This window comes from Tetrahymena thermophila (assembly GCF_000189635.1).
Source record: "Tetrahymena thermophila SB210 genomic scaffold scf_8254697, whole genome shotgun sequence".
In the NCBI taxonomy this organism is placed as follows: Eukaryota; Ciliophora; class Oligohymenophorea; order Hymenostomatida; family Tetrahymenidae; genus Tetrahymena; species Tetrahymena thermophila.
Window position 1 is genome coordinate 1391100 of NW_002476463.1, and position 16426 is coordinate 1407525.

Genomic DNA, 16426 nt, shown 5'->3' on the forward strand with positions numbered 1-16426 from the left:
TAATTATAATATTTTGTTTAATTTTTTGATAATTATATTTTTTGCTGAAATATTTTTTATTTATTTTTTATAAAGCAAAATATAAAATCATTTGCTTAATAAAATTATTAATCTCTTAAAATTATTTAATTTATTGTCAACTTAAGAAATAATTCAATCAAGCTATTATTATCAATATCTTGTTTGCTAATTTAATTAATTGAGTGTTTTATTAACTCTTTTAAAAATTGTAAATTTATTTCATTAAAGAACCAAAACAAAAATTCTACTTTAATTTTCCATTGTAAATAATTAATTTATTTAACATTTTATAAAATAGAAATTTAAAAGACAAACCAAACGAGAATTTATTTATTTATTAATTATTTAATTTATTAATTTAAAGTTAATTAAATATGTTAAAAATTAATTTAATTTTTTAAATTTAATACTTGCTGAATATTTTTCATTAAATGATGATATCATCAATTAATTGACTAAAAAATACAAAAATACTAGCTTTTATTAAGTAAAAAAAGGTTATTATTTGAAAAAATGCAAATACTTTAATTTAAATGTGAGAAAAATATTAAAAGTAAACACCTTTGAATATCACAGATTATTAAAATAAAAGAACACAAAAAAGTTAGAATTACTTCAAATTTGTTATATCTATTTTTTGGAAATTTAATAAAAAAGTTTTAGCCCAAATAAATAAATAAATTATACTAATCAAAATTATTGTGGAGGATATTTAAGTAAATTAAATAGATTTGATTAAGTTAGAAAAATGTAAAATAAGTGGTGATATTTTTTATATGAAGATAAATAAATCTATAATATAAAGTTTGACAGAAATAATTTAAATTTATAAAATGTATTTTTGTTTAATTAGACATTATTTTTGTGATAAATATTTGATATTGGCCTATATTCTTCTTTCTTGAAGTTGAAAATATTTGATTGAATAGTTTGTTAGTAGACTTAGTTAATAACTTAGAGATGCTTTTTAATTTATTATTACAATATAACAGATTTTTATTTAAAAATTACTCTTTTTCTTTTCATTTTTATTCATGCTTTTAGAAAAAATCAACTCACTGTAGATTGAGTGCTTATTTGTTGCAAGCTTCTTATATTTTATTAGCTTTTTTAGATGTTTACTTTTTCCCAAATTTCATTTTTTTTGCTATTCTCATTTTTCATTCTATCTTCTTTTTGCTTTTTGAGTGAATACTGTAGATAAAAATAAGTTCCTACAAATCCCAAAACTAAACAGGTAGCACATATTATAGATCCTACCCAATACTAAACATATGTCCCTATATCTAAATAATATTAGCAATAAGGTCCTATATATGGAGAAGGACAGTAGCATTGGTTAGAAACGCACTACCCTCCGTTATTACACTTATTTTTTGAATCATCGCAATATGTCTTTTATCTAAGATCTTCTAAAAATATTATCTATTATTCCTGTAATGTAAGCTAATTATTTCGATTATATTAATTTTTCTAAATGCGGACTTATTAACTTTAGCTTATCATAATAAATAAAAGGAGTATGACATAGTAATTTGAAGTTATTTTAGCTTTAAAATTTATGTTTCCTTTCATAATATTTACTCTAAATAATCTTCAATTATTCACTTTTTTAGATATTTAATTAATTATTTTTACTTTGATGGTAATTAAAAAAAGATTCATAATTATATGATTTGAATATTATTAATAAAAGATACTTATTTATTGAAATCGATTTGAAATTTTTTATATTAGGCTTTAATTAATTAGTAAGTATCTTTTTTTATGTTCTGAAAATATTTTCTAAAATACTTCTTCTTATTGCAATTATAACATATGATATGAATTTTAAATGAAGTATTTACCTTCGAATTGTAAGTAGTAGTATTTATATTATTATATAATTTTATTTTGAATTTTTTTGAATAATGAATGAATACGGAGTAGTTTAGAAATCTCACTTTTCAAGTGATAACGTATTTATGTTATAGAAAAATTTAATTTGCGTTACAATAAAAAATGTATTTCTTTTGATAATAAAATTCGATAAGCGTAATTTCTAAAACTCAGCTAAATATTAAAAATTTTATTATTTATTAAATTAAAATTTTATAATCTACTTCTAAAAATTATAATTTATTTTCAGAAAATATAAACTTAAATATTCAAGGTATTTTAATTAAGAATTTTTTATTATCTTTAAAATATATTATGGTGGTTCATACAAATTTTACCAGTAAAGTTAGTGAAATTTTGTTAAGAATTCTTTATTAGATTTGTTAGTATAAATCTAAATTTAAAATATTAACATTATTAGAAAATAGATTTAAAACACATCTTAAAATAATTATATACAAATAATAATTAAGAGTTGTTTGGACTTTAAAATATTATATGAATTTACATTAACACAACAAAGTTAATACTTAATTTAGATTTAATATTTTTAGATAAAATTAATTAAAAAATTATTTATTGAATTATTTATAAAAAAAAGTAAGTAAAAAAAATTATAAATAGTTGTTTTTATAAAATAAAATTATAACAAAATAAATAAATAAATATATTTGTTTATAATCACTTTAAATTAATTGAATCGAAACATCATAAAACATATAGAAGTACGAATATGAATTAAGGAATAGCAAATTTGAGTATCATTTGTGATAAATCCAAGATGGGTACTAATTTTATTTTAAAAAATAACATTAAAGTAAATGATTGGATATGACTGGTTTATTGTGGATATGTTAAAATTCTAAATAGATATATATATTCAAAATAAATGAATCCTTACAGCTTGGAATAAATAGAGTCTGGGCTGATATCAGTTAAATCTAAGAATTATCCATTAAATCAGGATAACCAGGTTAAACACTACCTCCAATAATATAAACATTATATTCAGTGTTCGGAATCATGCTAGGAATAGTAATATTATATTTTGTATATGGTTATGATATTTCTATCTTCCAGCTTGGCACAATTCCGTTTGTAGAGTTATAACCCCATTAAATTTATTAGCCATTTGGTTTACCTTTATCCTCTTAAGTCTTAGTAGCCATAGCATAAACAAAGCCATAATTATCAAGCTCCACAGAAATTGTAACCTTATTTGTTGCTGTGTCTATTTCAGTTGGTGTAATTAAAAAAGTAGGAACATAAACTGAAAAATTAGAATAAGGAATTGTTGCACTAGTATTGAGATTAGTTAAGATATTCGCTAGATTATTTAATTAATTTTAAATCAAATATCCGACAAGACTGTAGGGAGAAGGGAAATTTTCTGTAAAAGGATTAGATATAATTTATAAGTGAATCGAAGTCTGTTAAGTCTGCAATATTCTCTCTATTCAAATTAACAAATAAAATCATTTAATTTACTATTAAATTTTATGTATTTAATTTATTGCCTTTCAATTAATTAAAATTAAGTAAGAAAAAAGACAAATAAAAAGTGTTTTGAATGGTTTTTTTGTAATTGAGCAATAATTAATTATTTTTTGTGTGTCTTTATATATATTTGATGATTTAATTTGATAAATATTTAAAAAATTTAGAACTTATTCTAAAGTGAATAAATTCTTATTAAGATAATGTTTATTACCTTTTATAAACGTATCTTAATCCTATAGAATTCTTGAGGAAGTTTATGTTGAGCTTTAACTTGATGTAAAAACATATTTTCTTTCTATTACTCTTATTATAAAATTATGTTATAAAATACATATTAATAGTTGAAAATTTTTTATTTACTATGCCTACATCAAACTAAGTACAAAAGCAACTCCATTAATAATATTTCTCTTTTCTGCAGAATTTAAGTAAGCTTAATTAAATGTTAAGGCAAAGTCTGCAGCAACATACCTGCTTGAAGTTTAGAAATCAAATTATTTTAATCCACTCCATTAACCACCTCTATCTACAGCATAAGCAAAGCAGGTATAATATACTTGTGCTTATAAGCCTGTAAATGTGTAAGTAGCCTAATTGGTATTACCTATAATAACGTTTCCATACATAGTTCTTGTTGATTTCCATTTAGGCTTTTTCTAAATCAAAAGGTCATTTATTGAAGGAGCATCTGTTCCTTATAAAGCTATCATCAAAAAAGCTTAGGTTACTTCTGAAGTACCTGTTTTAAATTATTATTCAATTTTATAATTTAAAAAAAAAATTATTAATACCTATTGTTATAGTAGCAGTAGTCTATGTTGTAGTTGTATTGGAAAAGTCTGTTATTTGAGGCGGACTTGTGTCTTATCCAATAATAACAAAATTTAAACTTGTTTGACTTAATGTGTAAACATCTGAGTTAATACCGTCCAAAGAAAGTTATAAAGTACCACTTTAGACAGTAGTGTCAGTTGTGCAATTCAAGTAAAATGATACAGAATTAACTCCTTATGATAACAGTAAACTCTTTTAAGAAATAGTTACACCTTGGTAGTTTTGCTTGAATAGAATTAAAATTTCTAAAGAAAGATTAGGAGCATAGTCGGTAGAAATTACAGTTGGCAAAGACCAACCTCCTAAAGGTACTTCTTGCAAAGTTCCTACATTTATTCTAATATTTTTATTTGCTGTTACCTAATTATTTATTTATTTATAAAAAATAATATTTCATAAGATTTGAATTTTAGTAACTTAAAATTAGTTTAAAATTTTGGTTTTATTTTGTTTAAATTAGAAAAAAAAATTAGATTAAGAACAATTAAATGCAAGCAGCTTGTTTTACTCAATTTAAATTAATTTATATTATTAAAATATTTTTCTATTTTCGGAATAAATAAATTTTTAAAAATAAAAATTTGATTTAAATTTAAACAAATTTTATTAAATTATTTTAAAGAAGTTATTATTAAAATGTTTAAAAATAAATTAGGGGAAATTATTTATTTTTGAATGAAATAAAAATTAAATTATTTCAAAAAATTCTTTTTAAATTATAAAAAAAAATAAATATTTATTTGTGATTTAAAGAATTTAATTTACTTGAACTTAAGTCTTTTACATAGGAGTATAGAGAGGAGGATTTTATTCTCCTTAAATAGACCAGTAGATGTAATAATTACCTTGTATTTGTAAATAATAAAGATTGTAATCAAAAAAAAAAATTTAGTTACCTCCATTTAGTCCCTGATCTACTGAAACTCTGAAAGTAGATGTTAAATTTCCTAAAAGTAAGGGTAATTGAGAAGGTATAACTGTTATTCCTTATTAAGAAACTTAGGGAATAAGAGTTAAATTAAGAGCGCATGGATAAATAAGACTGACTTAAAGATCTTTGGTTTATGTACCTCTTTCTACTATTATTGTCTAATTAGCATTTACACTTATATAAGGTCCAGGAATTTTAAAAGTGAAGAAAGAAGGATCTATGTTAAAGAATGTCTATGAAATGATATTATTGTTAAAACCATCAAAAGCTTTGATGATAATTGGGTTTGTTGATCCTGGGTTGGTTGGATTTAGGAAATTATTAATATATAGATCTGTTAGTCCACTAAGCTTTACTTAATTTCCTGTAACAGTTACTATATTGTTATTGACAGAGCAATTAATATTATTCATAATCACATTTGTGGATGTGCAACTTAAAACTTGCCAATTCGGTACATCATATTAACTAGGGTACTCAATTAGGATTTGACCAAGTGAGTTAGCACTGGGTAGAGGATATGATGGGTCTATGATAAATTGCATGTAATAAGTAGAGGATCTTCTAATGTAATAGTTGCTTGGGTACATATTTTATAGCTATAGCCATGAAGGTGCTGCTGTTGTCCTTAAATTTCCAGCATTTCCATTAAAGTCAACAAAGTAATTAGTAAACAAAGCGTATATTCCAATTTAAAATGATCCACCGTTTCTGTCTTAAAGCTCATTTGGGTTCATTATTCTATTTTTTAACAATCATAATTAAATACAATTAATTTATATATAATTAATAAATATTATTTACCCAGAAATAACAAGAACAATTGGATTATCAAAACTAGGAGTATATGATGTTATTCCATTTATTGTTATAACGCCTAGGCTGACTGAACAGCCTATTTCAGAAGTTAACCCACCTTAGGATTAGCAGCTTATATTTTAGCCTAGGAGATTATCATATTATTATGGGAATTTAATGTATATTAAGGAGTTTGAAGTTAGACTATTAGTAGGAATTAAAATAAAAGTATACTATCCGTTTTGTGCTTCATTAATAGGAGAAAAGGACATTTGTTGAACTTAAATAGGAGTTGCACGATTAGTAATTTATAAAGTTCTTAAATTAAGTGTGGTTGTATCTGTATCTTATAAAAGCACACCATCATAATAAATTTAAACAATAAATCCATCAGTCTAACCTGGAGACGGGTTTTAAATATTCTAAACCTGTAAGTAAAAATTAAAATCAATTATTAATTTACTTACCTTGATAATAAAATTAAAATTTGATAAATATTTACAGTAAAATTTATGGTATCTGAATTATAATCAGTTTCTGTAACTAGAATGAATGTGTTGCCTGATATTGAGCAGCTTTTAAAAGTCTAAAGTCCGCCTGAAACTTAGCAAATTGGGTTTATTGGCAAATTCTAAAAACTGCTTATTGGGAAGGTAATTTAAATAGTAGCATATGCTTTAAAAGAGGATGAAGGAGTGAAGGCTATAGTGTAAGTAGCAAATAAATATGAATTACTTGGAAAAGCATTAATTCCTTAAAATATAACAAATCCTGACTGAAAAGCTGTTCCTGTTACATAACCGCTAAATGCATTTCCTTTTTTATTTTATTCAATAATATTTATTTTAAAGGTAATTTAAAATTTTAAATATTAATAAAAAATCAATAATGGTTACTTTGATTAATAAAGTTATTTTAGTTTTAATAATATGCAATAACAGACCATCCTGTAGTTGTTTAGCTAATTGAAGCTGGGTTTTTAACTCCATCCACTACTATTCTGAAAGGAGATCCAGCAGGATGAGATTAGATATTAGATATAGTAAAAACATTATTTTGCACTTTGTATATTAAACCTTAAGAAGTTAGAGGATTTAGCTGAGGAGCTGAAAATGAAGGACTGGGGAAACTCATTTACAAATTAAATTAACTATCAAACGTAATTTGAACAGAAAAACCATCAAGCAAATCATTTTAAGGAATTATGTAAAACTCAAATCTTGAACCTGGTTGAAAAGCAGCCTTAAAAGGTACTTGTATTTAAACATCTGTGAAATCATTTACAACTGGCAGTGAATTTGAATTACGCTTTAGAATTAAATAAATAATAAAATTTGCTATTAATACTTTATTGTAAAATTACTGATATAGCTTAGATATTTGACTAGGTTGCTGGATTCATATAAACTGGAATTTAGATTATAGTACCAAATATTTGTGCATATCTTGGATAAACAAGGTTTCTTATATAGATGTACAAGTTGTTCGTAGATTATAGTTAATTTGTAGAAGGATTTACACTAGTAATTTGAATTAAAATCCAATTTATTGAATGATATAAAATAGTTTGTTGAGTATAATATGTACTTCCTTCTAATATGCCTATAGATATACTATCATCATTAGGGATAAATCCTATTCAAAAAATATATTTCAGATTATTTTTCTTTTTATTTAACTTAGTAAAATGGCAATTAAATATCATAAATTTCACTTTCGAAATTCAAACAAGACAAACACTCTAATTTAAATATAACTAAAATGTATTTATCATTGTTTATTAACCAACTTATTTTAAATTTTGGGAAAAAATGATTTTTTATGGTTTATTTAAAATTTTAATTAGAAATTAACAGATTTAAATAAAAAATGAAGTGTTTTTAGTTAAATTTACCTGTATCGAATGATGGAAGAATTAGTATTATGAAATCTCCAAGATTATATGAAGGCACTGTGGCACTTAACGCAATTTTAATATCAAAACTTTATTGAAGATAATATATATTAAATGAGGTTGTATCTAATATTGTTTTAGGATTAAAAAGGATATAGTTATCGTTCTATAAGTTAGTCACAGCACCTTAAGGATAAGAAGCATAATTTACATTGATATTTCCAGATGTATTTAAAATTTACTCTCTTCTGTTAGATAGTTATTTTAGCAGTACTTTTATTTATGCTGGAGATTATAGAGGATTAAGAATATTTGGAATATGGAATCTTATGTAGGAATTCGGAGCAATAGACTAAAAATACTTCATTCTGATTGCAGTATACGTCGCAGGAGCTGATGAAGTAGTGGGATCAGCATATGTTGTCTTTATTAAATAACATTTAATATTGTATTCCTGCAAGCTAAATAGTCCATCCAGAGCCTTGCAATAAAATTCCTTGCCAAATTAAACATTACTGCCAAGAGTTTAGTCATAATTTGAAATGAATAAAACATCAATAAATCCTATTAAATTTTATATTTTTTTGTTAAATAATTTAGAATTTTTTTAAAAAATGTTGCTTAAAATAATATCAAATAAAATTAATATTTCAAATAATTTCTTTGATTTAGAAGGTTAATTTTATTATTTATTTTTTACCTTATGGGTCAGTTGAAAGATTTGATGGCATTCCTTAAGGGATTGTTAATGATACTGTTGTTAGAGAAACCTCTAAAATACCTCTTCTTATATAGTCAGTAGCAGCAGCTGGTGCATAATTAAGATAGTTCATATAAACGTATTGATTAACAGAAGTTAAAGGCTAGGGTGTTATTATTAATAAAATGCTGAAAGTGAATAAAACGTTAGTTTGAGTGCTATCATAGATAGTTAAATCGACTAAGTATGCGCCTTAATATATCGGAGTAGTGATAAAGCCAGTAAATGATAAAGTTCCTTAAACACCATTTGTAATTGATGAGCCAGGAGCAGTAGAAGAATACATTGTGACAACTTGATCTTTACGTTTGCAAATATTTGAATTTATCGCATTTACTTAACATTTAGAAGCTTTTTATATATAAATAATAATTAAAATAAAGCAGAAAATATTTCAATTGAAAACCTGAAACAGAAGAAAGAGAAAATTAGCTGGGAAAAATAAGCCTATAAACACTTCCAGCTGGGATAGGGGAAGGAGGAGTAAAGTTAATGGTAGCAGACGCTAGAGTATTTGCTTGATATTTATTGTTAGCTTAGTTTTGAACTAATATAGCTCCATTGTATGAATTGTATGGTTATACAGTGATGAAAGCAGAAGTAGAGTCTTAATCGATGATAGTAGTCATCTAACTACTTGTGTAAGTTGTAACAACGATTGAGTTTGAATTACCAGGAAGTCCTGGCAAAATTAGTCTCATAAAAATAGATATCTCTGAAGGTGATGTTTAAGGTGCAAAATTCTTGAATCTTATATAGTTATTTGTTACATCAGTATCATCTAATTCATTATCTGAGCTGATATCACTCAAGCCATATAAAAGCTAGTAACTCGAAGTAAAATCAGAATCTTTTTTGCAAAGAAAAATTTGAATTATATAATAAAAATATTTTAAAAATAAATGTACTGTTATCAAATAATTTAATAGAGCCATCAGAAGGCAAACTTATCTAAATTATGGAACCACTTAGTAATGGATTTTTAGGAAGGAATGTCAGAGTGTAATCAATTATTTTTTGTTCTGCTTAAACAACCAAACTTTAAACAGGTTGAAAATTTATATATTGCATCTAACCTGGCGTAATTTGTAGACCTTTTAAATAATTACTCCAAGCAAGTACTACTTTAGTGTTTGCTCTATAAACAACAATTCTAAAATTTCCTGTAAATATTGATATAGTTGGATTTGTCATTGTTACACTTAGCCCTACATCACTTCCAATATTTATGTCCTGTGAAAAACCTAATTAATTTTAGTGTATGTTAATTCTAATTAATGATTAAGTATAGAAGTAAAATTTGCTGTGAGTGCTGTATTACTTTAAAAAGTTTAATAAATATATTTTTCTCATTATTAATATATATATATCTGTAATTAATCAATTTTTGATATTCTTTTTAAATTAAATGTGAAGTTTGTTTTTGAAAAATAAATTTTAAAGCTTATTTTTAAAGAAGTATTCTTTCTTTTGCTATTCTGATTGACAAATGATGTTTGTAAAGAAATAATTAATTTAAGCAATAGAATCATTTATTATTTAAAAATTTTAATATATTATTTGCTTTAAATTTAAGAATACTTTGCAAATAAATTATTTGTTTTTATATTATAATTTTTATCAAATAAAATTAATTACCTGAAACTTAGATTATTGTAGTTCCAGGTTCCAGCGTACATTATATTTAACCTTAAATCTAAACACCATTAATAGGGTAAGTTGAGCATGAAGGGTTTTTGGAAATAGAAAATCCTGAATTGGGTATCCATAATTCTATGTATGAATTTTAAGGTATGAACGTTGCAGTTTTAAAGGCAAAATTATATTTTGAAGGTTGACCTGCTGAAGTAGTTCCTGAAGAGTCGACTGCTATAGTAGTTGAAGCTAACTATGCAATACTACCAGCAACACCAAGTGATCCAAACATTAAGTTTGAGTCATAATAGTTTTAGCCCCTCATTGTTTCAACATAGAAATTACCTGTACCTCCAGCATTCAAAGGATTTAAAACTTGATAGATGGTCAAATTAAGCTCTTTAATAAAATAAAAATGTATATATGCCGAACTATGTCAAAATATTTCATATCTGTAAGTTATAAAATATGTTTATTGTTTTTAATTTTCAAAGTATTCTAGTTTAAATATTAACTGTGACTGATATCAAAACCATTCTCAATCATTGAAAGTTTTATTAGAAACGAATATTTATTTAGTTATTTAGTTTTGTTTGAAAATTTTAAACATAAACTTATTTTATGTAGATTCTGTTTTAAAATTTAAATTAATAAATATATATTTTACATATGTTGCTAAGGATATCTTATGTGTCAAAGTAGAAAAATACTTTTTAATCATAAACATCACATCGCATGTTGCAAGTTGTACTTGTTACTGCTTGTATCCCTAATCCAGGAGCATATTGATATGGGAAGGTTATAACAACTTAACCACCAGCAGGAATCGAAGATTAAGGTATAATTTAAAATGTATAATCTGCTTTTTAGTTATTATTTGCTATCGTATTGTAAATAGGAGTGGTCCCTTATAAAATTGTGCCTTAAATAATAACAAAAAGATAATTTAATGATTAAAATATTCAAAATTATTTTTTTTTATAAATATATGCATTACCTGCAACAACGTCTTTGATAATTGAAAAATTAATCAAGACGAATAGAGCAGCTAAACACTGACGACTATCTATTTACATTAAAACTTATGGTTTTAGCTATTTTATTAATACTTTTAATAGTGCTTAATGAAGATAGCGTGTCTATTTTTTGCAATTTCTACTTGGATATCTTTAATTATGTTTATATAAAGATTAAAGTTGTGTTTGATTAGATAGATTTTGAAGCTTAGAAATTTATTTCAAATATACAATTAATATAAGTTTATAAGTAGTTTGATAATTATAAGATTTTTATTTAGTTTTTTTGTGGAGATTGTAAAAATACATCATGCCCTTGTTAATTCTATGAGGTTTTATTTCACGTAAATTATTCGCTCTTCATTAGATTATCTAATCAACTGATACTGTTTTTGTTAGATAGCGACTGATAGGTGCTCAAAAGACTTTTAAGAGCTAACAAAATTCGTTACATCCATATTTATAGACTTTTGGCAAATTTCAATCAATAAAATTTCTCTCAAACAAAGACAAATGATATTTTGCATATTTCAATTTTGCAAAGAAGATCTTATTAGATTTCGATTCATCAAAATATTTATTTTCTCATGTTTCAAAAGTAAGTCATTCATTCATTTATTTATTTATTGTAGAAATAGAAATAATAAAAAGAAATGATTTATCTTGATATTGAGTTCATTTAAAATGGAATTTATTTCAAAAGAATTTAATGGAATTAAAATGAAATTAGAAATAGTTTATTTAGTTTATTTGAATTTGTTAACTAAATATCTTAAGATTTACAAATATAAAAATAACTTATGTAATATAAAAGTTTAAAATATGATTGATATTTAGGTTAGTTAATAAATGAGCAAATAAAGTAAGCTTAGTTAGATAAGTAAGCTGGTTATTATATTATCAATTAATCAACCCACTGATAAAAATAGCAAAAAACAATAATTATTTACTTCATTCTTGAAATTGGAGTGAATATGTGTAATAAATTAAATTTTGTAAAAATGTGGTATTGAATTGATTTTTTATGCTTTAAGTTTTTTATTCTGTTTGCTAATTTTGAGAACTATCATTAACTATTACTTTAATATCTGCTTTAGAGAATAATATGTGTCTTAAAAGAATAGATTTTTTTATATGCAATGTAATATTATTTTTTTTAGAATTTACATATATGCAGTTAGAATGTAAATTACTTATACAACTGACTGCACGCTCTTTCATTCATCATCTGCTTTAATAACCAACTTTGTATTTGTATATCTGTTTGCAAAAAGCCAGTTAGCAAAATGTTAAATTATATAGACTGCATTTTTAAGTTATTCATCAGATGGACCTATAATAACTAAATCATTTGAATTGGGATATTCTCTGAAATAATTAGGTAAGACTTCGATGACTAAATCGTTGCATATTAAGAAAGAATCGTCACCATTATTTATTTGGCAGTACTCTTATAGTCTTCTAGATTATTCAATTTAATATTGCTATTAGGGTGGTGCTGCTTCAGAGTTTCCATTTAATTCTGGATTATCTCCGTTTTAGCCATTAACAAGCATATTTTATTATTGCAATTCATTGTTTATTTTTTATTCAAGAGCATCCCAGCCATATTAATTCAATGCTTTACGATAAAAACAGAGGAATATCATAATCTCTTTTAATGCTTCGTTTTATACACCTTTAGCTATGTAATTTAAGAATAAAACAAATATTCTATTCATTTCAGTCTTCTTGATTTCCTCTTTTGGATCTATTTCTTCATAAATATAGTTTGCTGGATCATCTTCAAGTTGCTTAATCCCATCTAAAATTGCTTTATACTCAGTTTCTTCCTTACCTTGGAAGAATTCAATAGGGAATATAGTGCTTAGCTTATTATCTTCAGTCCACTCGTCATTTTTATTCTATTATAATTTAAATATTTTAAAAAATTCAATAAAAAATTAATTTTCTTCTAAACAATTTAAAGATTTTCAGTCATCCTTTTTGATAGTTTTTAATTATTTTTTTATTTATTTTTGATTTAATTTTAATATTTTGATATTCAAAACTTTTCATTTTGATACAATGAAAAAAAAATATTATGCAATTAAGGATTCTGATAGAATTAATTTGTTTGATTATATGATGGATCAAAAAACATTTTTAAATTTTTAATAATTTTAAGTCAAAATAAAATTTTTTTACTCTTCTATAATTCTTATCAATAGTATCTAAAAAGTTCAATATTTCTTCAAGCACATCAACTGCTTCGTTAGATCCAACGCTCTTCTCTTCTTCTTTATTATTTTGATCACCATCTTCTTTCTAATAAATTAAATTCAAATTTCTATTTCGCTCTAAAAGTTTGTTTACTTTGGGAGGACGTCCTCTGCTATTTGCTTTGCCTTATGGTCCTGGAAGACTAGTACCCTCAGGTGGTTTACCATCGTGTTTTCTTGTTATAAATAATATAAATCTGTTAAAACAATGCTAATTACAATAAGTAAAAGAATTAAAGCTTCATTATTTTAAAAAAGCTAAAGCTTAAAAGAATTGAATAATTGCTATTTACTGTTTAAGATGAGTATATAAAGCAGGGTATGATAAATATGATTTACCACAACCGCAATTATAGTTTCTGTCATTTTAATCTTTACGGGTTCTTCTAGTTTTCTTTTCAGATTAACCGTTTTAACCATCTTACATTCCTTAATCCACTTGCTAATTATTCATTTTACTACTATTATTTTTAAATAATGGAAAAATGAAAACCTAATACAAGAAATCGGCTTTTATTAATTCTAATTTATTAATTGTATAAGAGAATATTGCTTACTACTATGAAATGCTTAATATTTGTAGGTGCTAAATTTATAAAATACGCTTTCTACTTTTATTAGATAAATTCTTTTCTGAATCACTAAAAAATATCTTTAGAATGTATATAATTATTAATTAATTATTATTAATTTAGTTAGAAAGACAAAAAAATTATAAATATTAATTAATATCATTGGAATGTATTTATTATTAATTTATTATTATTGTCTGCCTAATTATTCCACTATCAAACAATATTATAAATCAAAAAATCAATTAATTAAAAACACTACTTGTCAATGCAAAAAAAAAAATTATAAATTATTTCCCGCACAACTATTTTTTATAATTAATTCAACTCAAAGATTTGCGATTATATACAAAGACTATACATTGAAATACATTATTTACTATCATATAAATTAGCAAGCAATCAAGAAATTTATTTATATTTATTTTCAAAACACAAAAGATATTTTACTTTTGTCTTCTCATAAATTATATGTGATTAATAATATAAAATCTCTTAGTTTTTGCATTCGTTGATTCATGAAATAATTAAAATTTGATAGTTTTTCCATTTTTAATAATGTAAAGTAGCATAATAATTTATTAAATAATCTCTACTTTTATCACTTTCAAATTCAAAATATTTTTATTTAAAAATACAAATTTAAAAAAAATATTAAATACTTTTAAAAAAAAATTCATATCAAAATTTCACATTTATAAAGTTAAAATTTAAAATGTTTTGTAAAACCAGTCTACTATTTGCCATATATTATAATACTTAAATTAGATAATTATTTCCCAAAAATGTTCAATTATCATACATTATATGTGGTTAATAATATATTTTACATTCATTGATCCATCAAATAAATTAAAATTTGAGAGTCTTACCATTTGTAATAGTGTAAAGTAGCATAATAATTTATTAAATAATCTCTACTTTTATCAATTTCAAATTCAAAATATATTTATTTTAAAAAATATAAAATACTTTAAAAAATAATACAAAATATAATATGAATAAAGTTAAGATTTAAAATGTTATGTCTAACCATTCTATTATATTATTAGTTAAATTAGCTGATAATGTCTCAAAAATGGTCAATTTAAAATAAATTATCATATTAAGTTACTATATTTCTAAACTAATATTAATGAAAGGTAATAATTAAAATTAAAAGATAAACTCTTTTATTGTTAATAATTTGATTATCTCATTTTTTTCAACATTATTTATAATTTAAAGATAATAATTTTTTATTCTAATTAATAACTAGAAATGTTTTTTTATTTTACCTAATTACCAAAATACAACATTAAAGTAAGTCATAAAATTTTAATCATGAAATAATACTTAAGTAATATTTATGGCATTAAATAAATTTTAAATTAAAATATTGGTTGGAAAACTTTTATGATTATTTTCAAGATTGAAAGAAAGTATTTTATAAAATTGCTTATTAGTTAAATAATTAAATTTTATCACATTTCATGGACATGGCTCTAATATTTTGATAAATTTACTTTAAAATGATTAATAATTATTATAGTAAACCATATTGAAAAAAAGATAAATTCTATTAAAACCCAATTTTTCAAGAATTACTCCACTTTTATTGATTACAATATTATCAAAAAACATAATTTATTACTTATTTATATCAGAGGCAAAGTTGAATAAACTACTCTTCTTATACGGTTTGCTTGTAGTTATTAAAACATTAATTAAAATTCAAAAACAGAGATGATAAAAAGTATTATTCTTATAAATCTTTATTCTTGTATTTAAAAATAAAGTTCTCATCAGCTTTTGTAAAGTTCTAACCTAAAATTTTTAATTTTATCTTTAATTTGAATTCAAAATATTTAAAACTTCTATAATTATTTAGTTAATAGATCAAGTATTTGAGAATTAAGTAAGTAGAGTAAAAATTGATCAAAATTTAAAAGAGTGTATGACCTTTTATATCTAAAAGGTAAAAAGAGAATAATAATAATCTTCAGAATTATATTAAAAAGATCAATTTAAATAAATTTTCATAAATTAAATAATATTTTTCTTACCTTAATTTATTATAAAATATTAAAAACTAAAAATGTTTATTTGTTTATTTATTTGCATGATATTGATAATTTTGATAGATAAAAATTAAAAATGTATTGAATATTAAACAATTTTTGTCTAAATGATGATAAATTTCCAACATTTACTCTAATATTTTTCAAATATTATTAATGAGCAGATTTCAATTTATTTTAAAGAATTAATAAATTTTTAGAAATTTAAATTAAGTAGAAACTTTAATATAAAATCTATAAAATTAGAAACTGAATGTAGAAGAATT

At 23.0% G+C, this 16426-nt stretch overlaps 2 protein-coding genes across 2 annotated transcripts; both read right to left on the reverse strand. All coding sequences in view use genetic code 6, as the record gives it.

The window, feature by feature from the left end:
- Positions 1 to 2607: 2607 nt before the first annotated feature.
- TTHERM_00355030 (histone deacetylase family protein) lies at positions 2608 to 11327 on the reverse strand (the record flags this gene model as incomplete). The annotated part of the gene is made up of 18 exons (XM_001010401.2): positions 2608 to 2687; positions 2801 to 3352; positions 3611 to 3702; positions 3760 to 4138; positions 4191 to 4593; positions 4999 to 5078; positions 5130 to 5905; positions 5969 to 6390; positions 6465 to 6778; positions 6859 to 7270; positions 7326 to 7597; positions 7857 to 8420; positions 8557 to 8967; positions 9023 to 9466; positions 9525 to 9860; positions 10255 to 10650; positions 10919 to 11173; positions 11249 to 11327. 18 exons carry the CDS (start codon positions 11325 to 11327, stop codon positions 2608 to 2610), a joined length of 6267 nt encoding a protein of 2088 aa, XP_001010401.2.
- A 1157-nt stretch (positions 11328 to 12484) lies between these two features.
- Positions 12485 to 13982, reverse strand: TTHERM_00355040 (hypothetical protein; the record flags this gene model as incomplete). Its single annotated transcript, XM_001010402.3, has 4 exons — positions 12485 to 13171; positions 13455 to 13574; positions 13623 to 13704; positions 13822 to 13982. The coding sequence occupies 4 exons, from the start codon at positions 13980 to 13982 to the stop codon at positions 12485 to 12487; spliced, it is 1050 nt and encodes a 349-aa protein (XP_001010402.2).
- Between the last annotated feature and the right edge of the window lie 2444 nt (positions 13983 to 16426).